This window comes from Amblyomma mixtum, chromosome 4, assembly GCF_055824585.1.
Source record: "Amblyomma mixtum isolate Tamu chromosome 4, ASM5582458v1, whole genome shotgun sequence".
NCBI classification, from domain to species: Eukaryota; Metazoa; Arthropoda; class Arachnida; order Ixodida; family Ixodidae; genus Amblyomma; species Amblyomma mixtum.
Window position 1 is genome coordinate 129,654,803 of NC_143015.1, and position 11,993 is coordinate 129,666,795.

At 45.2% G+C, this 11,993-nt stretch overlaps 1 protein-coding gene across 2 annotated transcripts in view; it reads right to left on the bottom strand.

Moving 5' to 3' along the window:
• LOC149348209 (cytochrome P450 3A41-like) overlaps positions 1 to 11,245 on the bottom strand; it is a 31,355-nt gene extending 20,110 nt beyond the window's left edge. Inside the window, exons 1-4 of one of the 2 annotated variants that reach the window (XM_089588002.1) lie at positions 11,021 to 11,245; positions 5,156 to 5,252; positions 456 to 508; positions 284 to 380 (exon numbers count right to left, since the gene is read on the bottom strand). In XM_089588002.1, coding sequence (XP_089444128.1) covers positions 284 to 380; positions 456 to 508; positions 5,156 to 5,252; positions 11,021 to 11,106 — 333 coding nt within the window. In that variant the 5' untranslated portion in view covers positions 11,107 to 11,245. The remainder of the gene's footprint in view (positions 1 to 283; positions 381 to 455; positions 509 to 5,155; positions 5,253 to 11,020) is intronic. The other variant, XM_089588003.1, reaches the window with a different exon arrangement.
• Between the last annotated feature and the right edge of the window lie 748 nt (positions 11,246 to 11,993).

Below are 11,993 nucleotides of genomic sequence, written 5' to 3' on the forward strand. Positions count from 1 at the left end.
ACTGGTGAATGCTCTCAACTGGTTAATAGCCCTCAACCAACTGTTTAGAAAGGCTAGCAAGAATAAGAAAAAACATGGCGTCATGACAAGATTCTCATCTTATGGGCGCCAACATAAACGCGCAAAGGCGTTACAACCAGCTGACCATAATATGAGGTGGTTATCTTGTTGTGAGTGAATTGTCTCATTGTGGGACATATTCGTCGATACCTGACGATTTTGCGCCTTGGTGTGCTGCAGGATATGTTCGGAATACACGGACGCAGTGGAAGCAAATACTCACCCCCCTGTCCGTAAACAGCGCGAAGTCGCTGACAAAGACGCGCCTCAGGAGGTCGATGTCTTTCACCATGACAAAGGGGGCGTCACCGTTGAACACCCTGCGTGGGCACAATGCCCCCACAGTGACGGCGACAGAGAAGCCCATCGACCGAGCAGAAAGCACGCTTGCTTACCCGTAGATGTCGCCGTACTTCTTGTGCCAGGCTTCCATGGTGTCTAGGGTGTCCTGAGACGAGCAGGGAGCCACCGTGAATACATCGGTTCTTAGTACAGTTAACTGAGCCAGTGATACAATCAGGCTTTTTGCAGGAAGACTTTAAAGGCATTTGCAAAATTAGGTTTTTCGAGATTAAACGATGATCCCTTCAGGATCATAGCGACGTCATTGGCTGACGTCATAAACTTGACACAAAAGTTGATCACTCCTGTAATTAACTAAACTTTGTCAATGAACATAATCTTTGCAAATAGGCGCTTGCAGTTAGAGAACTGCGGCGAGGTAATAGGGAAGCCAACATCAATTACTAGATGTGAACAACTGGAATTACCCATCGCATTACGACGCTAAGCATTTGGGCCGTCCGTACGTTTCGAAGGGACGCTCGGTGGCTGCGGAGCGCGTCTAGGCACCCCCGTAGAGTGACGTAGGTCGGAGCGGACGCGTCACGCTCCTTTCGCTCTTTCCCCCAGGCTCAAGCGGCGCGATGCGATGAGCTGCTTGAGCCTGACCGGGAGAGGTGGTCGTGGCTACCCTCCCTTTGCGGCCGGCACGCGCCCCATTGATGCTTCTTGACAGCTAAAATTTACCGCCTCATTGCCCCAATGGCTATTACATTTCTGCACATCCATTAATGGATATTTGGGGGCCTTGACGGCTCGGTATAGTTCTCTAATTGCAACAAATAGGCGCCTAAGTGCAGCGCGTAAGTAGTTAATTATCAGATTGTAGTTAAAATAGCAATTAACTTATCTCACACGTATCATGACGCCCATAAAAGCCGTTGCTATGATCGCGCAAAAGTCACCATTTGATCTCAAAGAGCCTAGGTATTTTTGAAAATGGCAGCCTTGCCGCGATGACCCTGAATGAAGCCATATGTGTGAATATTCAGCCCACGTAGAGTACACGGAGTTGTTATGATAAGACGTCAAATTCATTCAGTTTCAGTGCATAGCATTAAATTGAAGAAACAGGTGGTGTTTCTTCCGCTAATAGTAGGCCAATATATCCACATGTAAACCGAAACAAAAATCATTGTCATGTAGCTTGAGTGCGTATTTTATAAAAAGCCGCTAATATATTTTTAGACTGTTTCATCTAGCCTGCGGTACCAACTCTTACTTGTTCATACGAGGTAAGAAGTGACTTGGCACATGAAAGAGAAAAATCACGATCATGTAGTCTGCCATAGTGAAGTCGCATTAAAAACTGATGCAGCCGATTCCACAGCTGCACAATATTTCTGCAAATGCATGTCCAGGACTCAAGAAACTGAGAAACTTTCATCGCAGTTTCGAATTTTTATCTACTCGAACAGGCTATTCTCTTGGTTCTTCCGCCATGGAATAGCAATTGTCAATTGGAACTCTCTTCGGGACGTGCGCCAGATGGGACGTGCGCCAAATAGTCTTCGGGACGTGCGCCAAATATTCTCGTCGTAAGCCCGGGTGAAACATCTTTCTGTTTCGACACCTTGAGCTATTGCTATGCAGAGGGATGCCGCAGACAAGGAGTAAAGAAGAAGAAAACGTGATGGTATAAAAGGGTGGACGTAATAAATGAATTACACATCTGAATTTCTTGCTTTCCTAATTACTATTATTATCATCATTATTTTATTGTTTAACATTCTGTGTACCTATCAGTTGCCGCCTGTGTCTTGGCCAATCCCCCGCAGTGGGTACGCGCCATTATTTAGAGGACAACAACAACAACAACAACAACAACAACAACAACAAAAGGGCCGAAATGATCAGTAGAATTCTTATACAAGAGTATAAAACAATTAGTGTCGTTGCTGCTCTGGTTTTCATATATTTCCTGCTTTATGCTCATATTTTTGCAAGTTTCAATGTCATTCATGTACCGCTATCAAATTGTGGGCACTCTTTTGCAGAATTGCATACAAATTGGTCACATGTTTAGGGGAAACCCCCAAGGTGGAGTAGATTTGTGATAAGGGAGTAATTACTCATTGGCATCCACCCGAGCGCAGCCAACCCCGGACCAGGACGAATTTTTCTTTAACTACGAAGTTTCTGAGAAAGCTGTATAGCTTTCCTTTGTAGCCGTATGACTGCGCTCGGGTGGATGCCAATGAGTAATTACTCCCTTATTGCAAATCTACTCCACCTTGGGGGTTTCCCCTAAACATTTGACCAAAAACTGTTCCCACTTCGAGTTATCGATCAATTCGCTCTAGCCCTACCATAAGCTTGCCGTCCCGGTTAGCTCAATTGGTAGAGCGACTTATCCGGTGAAGCGGTGGTCCCGGGTTCGAACCCCGGACCAGGACGAATTTTTCTTTAACTACGAAGTTTCTGAGAAAGCTGTATAGCTTTCCTTTGTAACCGTATGGCTGCGCTCGGGTGGATGCCAATGAGTAATTACTCCCTTATTATGCATACAACTTATAAACAAAAGATAACTCCAGTTAGCGCAATTTGATATGAAGCGAGAAATGTTTTATGAACACTTCCTTGGTCACGCCCCACTGGTCTACGCGCTAATCCTGCATATCCAGACATAGAAGGCTTGATAATCTTTAAAACTCCAGTTTATTCTTCTCGTGTGTAATCAGCAATAAAACCGATTAAAAAAATAATCAAGAATTGCGACTCTTCCCAGCAAACAACAACGTGTTGGAACACATCGTTAACAATTGCTGACCAGTGGTGTTTCATGTTTCAACGTAAATAACGCAGATATCCCCACGAAGTTTAACTGTAATAGCAACACATTTCAGGACACTGTTATTGAATAGAAGGACAAGAAGAAGCCCATGAACCGAGCTTCTGGAGGATGAATATAATCAGTGGCTTCCTTAGAAGGGAATCTATTGGTTACTTCATTGTTTCTGTGCGTCAGTAGTAGGGACTTTCTGCACAGTAAAAGCGGAAGCTTGCCTCGTTTGCGCATGCTGTGAGTTGTTGCGGTATTACTGTGTTGGCGTTCATATCACTTCTAACCTAAGCTGGTCTCTTCATATCGAGCACATAACCAACAACGCTAATCGCATGCTAGGTTACTTACGTCGCAATTTTGAAGTGAAAAGCTTCACTAAGCTCGTCAACACCGCGCTTCGCGTGGGCCACCCCTGGGCGCCGCCGTGGCGCGCCCTTTCCCTCCTCGCCACCCCCTCCGTTCTCCTCCTCGCCACCGGTTTACCCTCCGACGCTGCCGCGTGGTCTCCGCCGCAGTCCCAAGAGAAGGTTCTTTCGCAAGGCTTTGCGATAACGCGTGAGCGGCGGCGGCAGCCGTAGAAGAGGCGCAGACATTCGCCATGGAAGGAAGAAAAGAAGACCCAGAAGTGGTAGCGAGGGAGTTGGCTGAAAATCTACACCGCTATTGTGGTGCTCCCAGTGCCTTGTGCGCGAACTGCGACAGCCATGACGTCAAACAAAGCATAAATGCAGCTTTTCGCTTGTATATCCAGGCTTAACAAGAGCTAAGCCACTGCGAATTTTTTTCAACGTTCCTTCTTCTGTGAAACTTTTGCTATATATAACACTAATTCGTTCCAAACTGGAGTATGCATCATCACTCTGGGATCCTCCTTATGGCAGTCATATTACTGCTCTTGAGATGGTTCAGAATAACTCAGCGCGTTTCATCCTCACTAATTACTATAGCACTGCAAGCATGACTACTAAGAAGTCTAGCCTTTCTCTTCCATTGATGTCACTTCGCCGAAAAGTGGCTCGTATCGGATTATTTCACAAGTTGTACCATGATCCTATACTGCGCGATCGCCGTATCCCACAGCCATTTTACGTATCCCATCGTAGTGACCATAATTATGAAGTCAGTTTAGTTTCTTCTAACACCAAATATTTTTCTCAGTTATTTTTGCTGCGTACCTCACGTGACTGGAATCACCTTCACATAGATATTGCCGACATCAATAATTACGAGATGTTTCGCGAAGCTATAGCTAGCATTGTATACTGAGGTGTTACTTAATCTTGTTTCTTTGCTGTATCTTTCTAATCTTATTCGTGTTTTTGCCACTCCCTCTCTGTAATGCCTCTGGTCCTGAGGGGTACGATAAATAAATAAAAATAAATATCGTCTTTTGGAAGGATACATCGGAAGCTCTAGTGGAATGCATCCGAAAAGCTTTTAAAAGAGTCATAAAAATTTTGTAGCCTAATAAAAAATTCGTTTCCCCACTCTTCCTGTTCGTTAAAGCTTCATTGCATCATGAAGTCGAGAGAGCCCGGAAGAAAATGTGAACTGTAAAGAACGCTGCTTCTGAACGTGTATACCCGGAAGGCATTTCTCACGGATTACTGTTTTGTAGCTCTTCTGCTTTCCTTCATTAACATGGCGAGCTGGAACTAGTTCACCTTTAGTAGCGCCACAAAAAGGTGACCGTGGGCAGAAAGCGCTTGTGTTTTTCACTCTATCTGTGGTCCTTTTCTTAATTTTCTAGTAAACATTTGTTTTCGTGTTTATTATTTATTTACGAAATACTGCAGGCCGAAGCGCAAACAAGGGGGGGGGGGGGTGCATACATGAAACGTAAAAAGAGAAGTTTTCCAGCAAGTATATATAAAAGAAAAGCCCCTAAATAGTTGCACAGGAAATGAAGTATCATAGGAGTGGAATATTATTCAAACAATGCCGCTCTTATGCGAACCACTGCCGTACCTTGTGCCAGAAGTGGTAGAAATTGCCAGAGATCAAGCTTGGGGGAGGACCCGAGATGCCAGTGCCTCGGAAAAAATCGAAGGTTTTCCTTCGCCATCTGCGGAAGTAAAAAAGGTTTTAATTCAGGACATGGTATGAAAAATTTTTGGTTCAACGGCCAGCGAAAAATCCCTGGACGCGAAACGTGCATGGTCCGTAAAGCAGACTTTACAAATTTTTAATATCAGTGGGCATATGAAAGGACTACATGAATTGAATGCATGTGTTTACAAGCAATGTGTGCTCGTCTCGTTTTTCTGAATATATATATATATATATATATATATATATATATATATATATATATATATATATATATATATATATATATATATATATATATATATTTGGTAGCGTGTTACTTTCTCTTCTTGACCCCCCCGACTCTCTGTTGTGGAGGAGGCACGCATTCTTCCTGTTCCGGTGACTGTTTTCCAAATTCTTTCTTTCATCATTTCCTGCTCTGCCTGTACGCTTTCCGGCAGAACACAAACTAAGAAATAATCGCCAAATAATTTAAAAATAAACTATAAGGAAAAATGAAATTGGCTTAACCTTCATCGCCCCCGTTTGACAATGTAGCCTTAGGAGGGGTGGTTGTGATGAAGGGGAATATATAGCAGGGGGTAGCTTGTAGAAAGGGGGTTCATTCAGGGAAGTCTGGGAAACGGGAGCAAGTCTAAGGGCAGCCCAGGGGCAACCGGATGAATCACGCTCCTAGCCGAGTGGTGTCAGTGCAGCTTTAGCGAATTTCCGTCTTACTCCTTGCGGAAGAAGAAAACAAACAAACTACACATTTGTTAAATTTCGTTTCGCTTGTACACTTTGCATTAATATTTAAAGGTGCTAAAGGGAGACTTCCTATAAAGAAAACAGCATTGGGTCGTGTGCACGAACAGGCGACTGTACTGCGGACCTATCGGTAACAAAGTGTTATCGAGCTGATACGGCAGCGGGGTGTGTGGAGAGTTCGATATAGGGGTCGTGTGATAAAGGCGGTCATGGCCCGCACGGGCTTTTGCGCGATATCTCTACAGCGAACAGTCGTGTGTCCCAGGCAGCCCACTGCTTAAGAGTTGGTCAGGAAAGTGGGCTCCCTGGAGCAGCCTCTTGGGCAATGAGGGAGGCGTTCTGCACAAGGTGCCCTTTACTGTGCTCCGACCAAAACGGCCGTCCAGTCGCAATAGTGCGCACCGCTATGGGAACAGGGACAAGAAAGGCGCAAAGACGTACGCTTTTACTGCAGAGCACACAATATTGTTCTTATCTGCTCTACACTGCAGTCTACTTTATCGTGGTAGAGAGGGATGCAGTATAGCACGCGATCAAAGTTTTCGGTCTAAACCGAAAAATCGATAAACGTGCGCGGAATTGTATATAAAAAAAACGGCTTAAATCTAATCCATGAGGTGCATTTGGGGCACATCATTTTACGCGAATTTGGAACTTTATCTCTTCTCCTGCCTCGTGGCTGTTCAATATCCCCCTTTATCTCATCCCTGCTCATGCTGCTGGCGTGCCTGGCTGGCGTCGGCCCAACAGAACGATCAGCTGGCGACTATCAGACCAGCCAGAGATTTGCTTAGAGCTTTATAGTGCGCCAGAAAATAAAGCTATCTTATCTTTGTCTGAGGTGCATCCCAGAGCTTATTGGAAAATGAGAACGGTTTACAAACGGTCACGAGAGAAAAATAACAGTGGAAGACCGAAGCAGGGTGAGACAACGGAAATGTTAGATTAGGAAGTGCAGTTACACATCTTTATGCACTGCTCCACTACTTTAGGCATGCCGGGGGTAATCAAGAAACTCCTATACCTCATCTAGGTTCATCTGCTAGCATAGCGCCTTCTACACACAGAATGTCATCCCCTTGTTAGAGCCGCTGTTTGGCTACGAAAGATTTTTCTGAACACTTAAGCACGCTGTTAACGCTTGTAATTGTATAACAAGCCGCTGTCAGGCCAGAACTACGCGCAGGTGTTTTTACAGGGTGTCTTGTTCCCAGTTCCGCGATGGTTCAGCGGCACTTTCATCGCTACCATCACCGTGCGGACTATGCGATGCCAAGCCCACAGGACCCTTCATGATTTCTGCTGTGATTACATTTTCTCTATTTCCAAATTGAAGCTTTGTTCTTATGACACGCTTGCTCCTTTCCCAGTTGGCTCCTTGAGCAAAAAAGTTAGCAATCTGTCGCGACCAAGAAATAGACGCGTTTTTCACAACCAGATGTAGGCACTCTGGCATGAAGGTGACTAGATAGAACTGGTTCCATTAGCCTGTGTGAGGCCAGTGCGTACACTCGGTTTGTTACTTTCTCTTTGTTCTTTTTCCTCTCTTTGTTTTATTTTGTGCAACCGAATTTTGAAACCTCTATTTGAGTTTTTATGCTATGGTTCGATCATTTAAATTATACACTGCTGCTTTTCCTTAAGGTGATAGCATTACATACTGCAACCATTTGCTACATACATAACCATTTTTGCGTTAGCTAGTCGTACACCAACTGGTACGGCTAGCAAATAAGGGAGCTCAAACCTGACTTTTGCCGTATATCGGTACAAAAAATAGGGTAATTCTGTCAAGGGAAATGATATTCGTCGAAAAAAATCGAAAATTGCATTTCAAAATAAACATACAGGCGGGTTACTTTAAACAGTCAGGGCAAGTTTGTTAGGGATGCGCAGCTCTCCCAAAAGCGTGATAGTCTTGAGTGGTGCGACGAGTCACTGCAGAAGACGTCCAAAACAATCAGGATGGCGCAGAATTTAGTTTGTTGCCCGAATTGTCACCTGTGAAGACAAACAACTCGGTCTTGGCGACTGCACCAAGTGCGCTCGACGGTGAACTGCTTAAAGAAGCCCATCGATTTAGGCTGAGCTTAAATCAACGTTAACGGCCCATTTTCGAGACAACGCCTTTTGAGCCTCGACATCCACCTCAAACAGCGCAGAAGATGCCATGTGTGCTCATAACCGTTCCATAGCACTCAGGTCGCGTACCGCGTAGCAGAGTGATAAGGCCACACGTGCCACTTGCGATGAAAAAAGAACAATGAAAAAATAAAGAAAAGCGCTTCGCAGCAGCATAGTACTCCCCAATATTACACGAGAAGCGCAGTTTGGGCTGGTGCTCCCTACATGGAGCAGCGACAAAGTGGCAGCACCGAAAACTTCATCACTGCCCGGAAGTTCAGCGTTTTGGACATAGTTTCGCAGGAAACAATTGGCGAGCGAGCGCTCCAAACAAGAGCTCTGGAAGCTGGACGGGAATAAGTAAAGAAGCACTCACAACGACAATGCTGCGCTTCAGCGCCTACGCTTCTCTACCGAGGCCCGTTTAGCGTTTCGCGCTACTGTGTGAACAGCGTGAAGAACCAAATAGCACTGCGAAGGGTGGAAACATGCCACACCTACCGCAACTTTTACGATCCATGATGTGAAGACGCGACATTTAGAGCTGTATTGCAATCCCCACGAATGCACAACCCCATATTTGGTCACAGGTGAAGCATCTTAGAGAACGCCTGGTTAACCGATTTACGTGGACCTAACGATCTAGACCAACCTGCTTAAAATTCTTAGTTGGGTTATGGTAACAACGGCTTTTTTTTTAATGCGATGTTGAATGCCTCAGGGCATAAAACGGCATGTAATGATAAATGAGGATGCCTAAATAAATGAGTAAAGGTTCGCTGATCTAATGAAATCGAGCAGTGAACGATGATGAGGTCCTTGTGTCCAAGCGGTGTACGAAGCACTATTATCGGCTTTTTGGATGCGACATATTGGGGAGTGAGGCTGACGCAGTGCTGTCAACAGTGACGAGGCCGTGTGAGGCAAAGTTCCTCCCACGGTAGCTACCGCTAGGAACTGAAGCAGCATGAAATCGCTGTGTTGTTGTGACAGAGTTGCTTGTGTGCAGAAACTTTCAAAAGATTAGTACATTTAAAAGAATCCTTGAAGGAGTTGTATTTCCATACGAATCGGCTGAAAACTCTTGTATTAAATTTCTGGATGGAGAAAATTGTAACTTCTCCGAAAATTCGCGGATTGGCGGTCGATTGGAACGTTTGCTCTTCATGCAACCTCAATACCTGCCAGCCAACCGCCACCGAACGCTCGCCTTGTTCAACATGCAAAAAGAAAAATCTGTGGTGTTATTATTCATTGTGCAACTTAAGGTGAGCATAGAGAATTTAAAAGAAAACACAAGTAGTGAAAACTTTCATGTTCCAAACGGCAGCTAACGTCCGCCATGTTCTTCCTGTGCTAGTTCGCCTACTTGTATACGTTTTGGAACTCTACTTTCGTGTTTCTTTGGAAGAAAAACACAACCATGATGAGGCAGAGGCTCCCGGGAACTCCAAAGTATATCAGATGACGAAGAACATGACCAAAATTTTTGTATGGGCTAGTCGGTGGTTCTTTTTAAGGAAGGTAATAGCAGCGCAAAAAAACGGGGTCACAAGAGAGACACAACCAACAGGACTGGCGCTGAACTCAGCGCTGGACAGGCGCTGGACTCAGTGCCAGTCCTGTTGGTTGTGTCTCTCTTGTGTCCCCGTTTTATTGCGCTGCTATTACCTTCCTTATGAAGAAAATGACCTTCCAAACAGTCAAGTTAGCAAGAAAGTGGATGGTGACTTGCCGCTACTTAAGAAAAAGTCAACCCGGGGACTTCAATCGAACCAGACTAGGCTATAAAAGCGGTCACGGCTCTTACTTTTAATCCGAAGTAGCAGCCGCATAAGGCTTCTTTAAGAGACCGAATACCATGTTTTACTCAGTGAATGAAGTAGCCCCCAGCCTATGAAAAAAACTGAATCTTTTGTTGTAACTTGCTATATGCATTTACCATTGATACAGAACAAATGTGGCGCCCTTAACTGTTTCGAACATAATGCTGACATGGAACAAGAAATTATTATCCGGAAGTACGTAAAGAAAGTGGTTCGCTTTATTATTGGATGGTTAACTATACATCATAAGGAATAAACAATTGAAAGCATAATAAATGCTGACTACATGAGTTATTTTTTACTGTTATAGTGCCATGCGGATCACATGTGTTTGTTTTAGTACTCACTAACGCGATGCCCGCCTAGGGCCTCATAATTGTAACATCTTTTTCATTACAGTTTTTGTACGACCCTATCGGGTGAACATGTATTGTGTTCGATTGTAACGTATTGCATTCTACCTATAGTAAGTCGCATAGAGTCGGCCACATTGAGCTATCGATGGCGTTAAAACTAAAGAACGACTTCTGATAAGCTCGCTGTTTTGGCCACCAGCAGCGATACAACAAGCGGACAGCGCTGGCGCGATCTCTCCACACTTGCTGCCCTCAACCAATCGTGCTCAGCACAATGGCGTATTCTAGTCACTGATCCGGAGCATGTTTTCGGGCTTTGAGAACCGGAAACCGTGCTAGAGCAGGTACAGTCTTTGTCAAAAGTAACCAGGCTGCATGGTTTGCTTCTAGCTCGTACAGTGGAGCCCTTACAGCTTCCCTGAAGCTGAAATGGTTGTTAAAAGTAAGGACTCGGGGTCTTCTTACCTTCCAACACCTTTCGATCTTTAGGAAAGCCACAAGGGCTCCACTATACAAGCTACGAGCAAACCATGCAGCCTGGTTACTTTTGACAAAGACTGTACATAAAATGCACGTGGGATAGTCTGTGCTCCACGGATTCAGAGCTCTGCTTCAAATCGCCGATTCGAATAGGCCATTATAACAGCCGGGGATCATCCTCAAGTGTTCAAATTGTATCCACAACTCCTCTAGACAGGTTAGAGCGCGAATGTCAGTCTCTCACTCACCTGAAAAGCAAGGCCAGGGAAACCGCAGCAAGACTGAAAAGCACAGCCGCTGCCGCAGCGTAAGAAGCCAGGGCCGCAGTATCCATAGTTGTTGGAGAGCAACTTTTGTTTGGAGCGGAACGAAACGAAACGGAAAAGCTGCCGCTGCTAGCAGCGCTTTTCCACAGCGCGTTTTGTTGCAACTACTTTCCCCGCACGTGGCAATAGCCGAGTGCCTATAGAGAAACATCCGCCCTACGCGGCGCGGCGCGACGCGGCGCCGGTTTATTTTTATCCTCACGTATAATGATAAGCAGCTATCTGCTTGGCAGCTGGGAAAACAGGTCTTGTTGATAACAGAAACTAAGGGAAATAACTGCAAAGAGCCGTTTTTGGCGTTTGTGGGAAAAAGACAGTTGGGTTCGGTGCAAAATCATAGTCTGTAAAAAATTCAGGGGGCACTTTGACTGCCTAAAGTGGGTAGAGGCGGAAGCGTTTTCCGCACCACCTTCGCTGTTTCTGTGGCACTGGTGGAGTCACATATAATTGAGTACTAATTACTAAGTGATGACAAATCACTCATTACTGATTAATGTATGAATACTAATTAGCTGCTAATTAATGACGCTTAAGCTTCGCCTTTAGGAGTGGAACGCGACAGCGCGTTGTAGCGCTGCCAGGGAGTCCACGGAACGCCACCACCCGTTCGGCGCGATGCCTTGCCCTTTGAATGCAACGCTTTTTGAGGAAAGGAAATGGCGCAGTAATTCTCTGTCATATCGGTGGACACCTGAACCGCACCGTAGGGGAAGGGAGGAAGTGGGAGTGAAAGAAGATAGGTTGGTTGGGTTATGGGGTTTAACGACCCAAAGCGACTAAGGCTATGAGAGACGCCGTAGTGGAGGGCTCCGGAAATTTCGACCACCTGGGGTTCTTTAACGTGCACTGACATCGCACAGTACACGGGCCTCGAATTTCTCCTCCAAAGAAATTC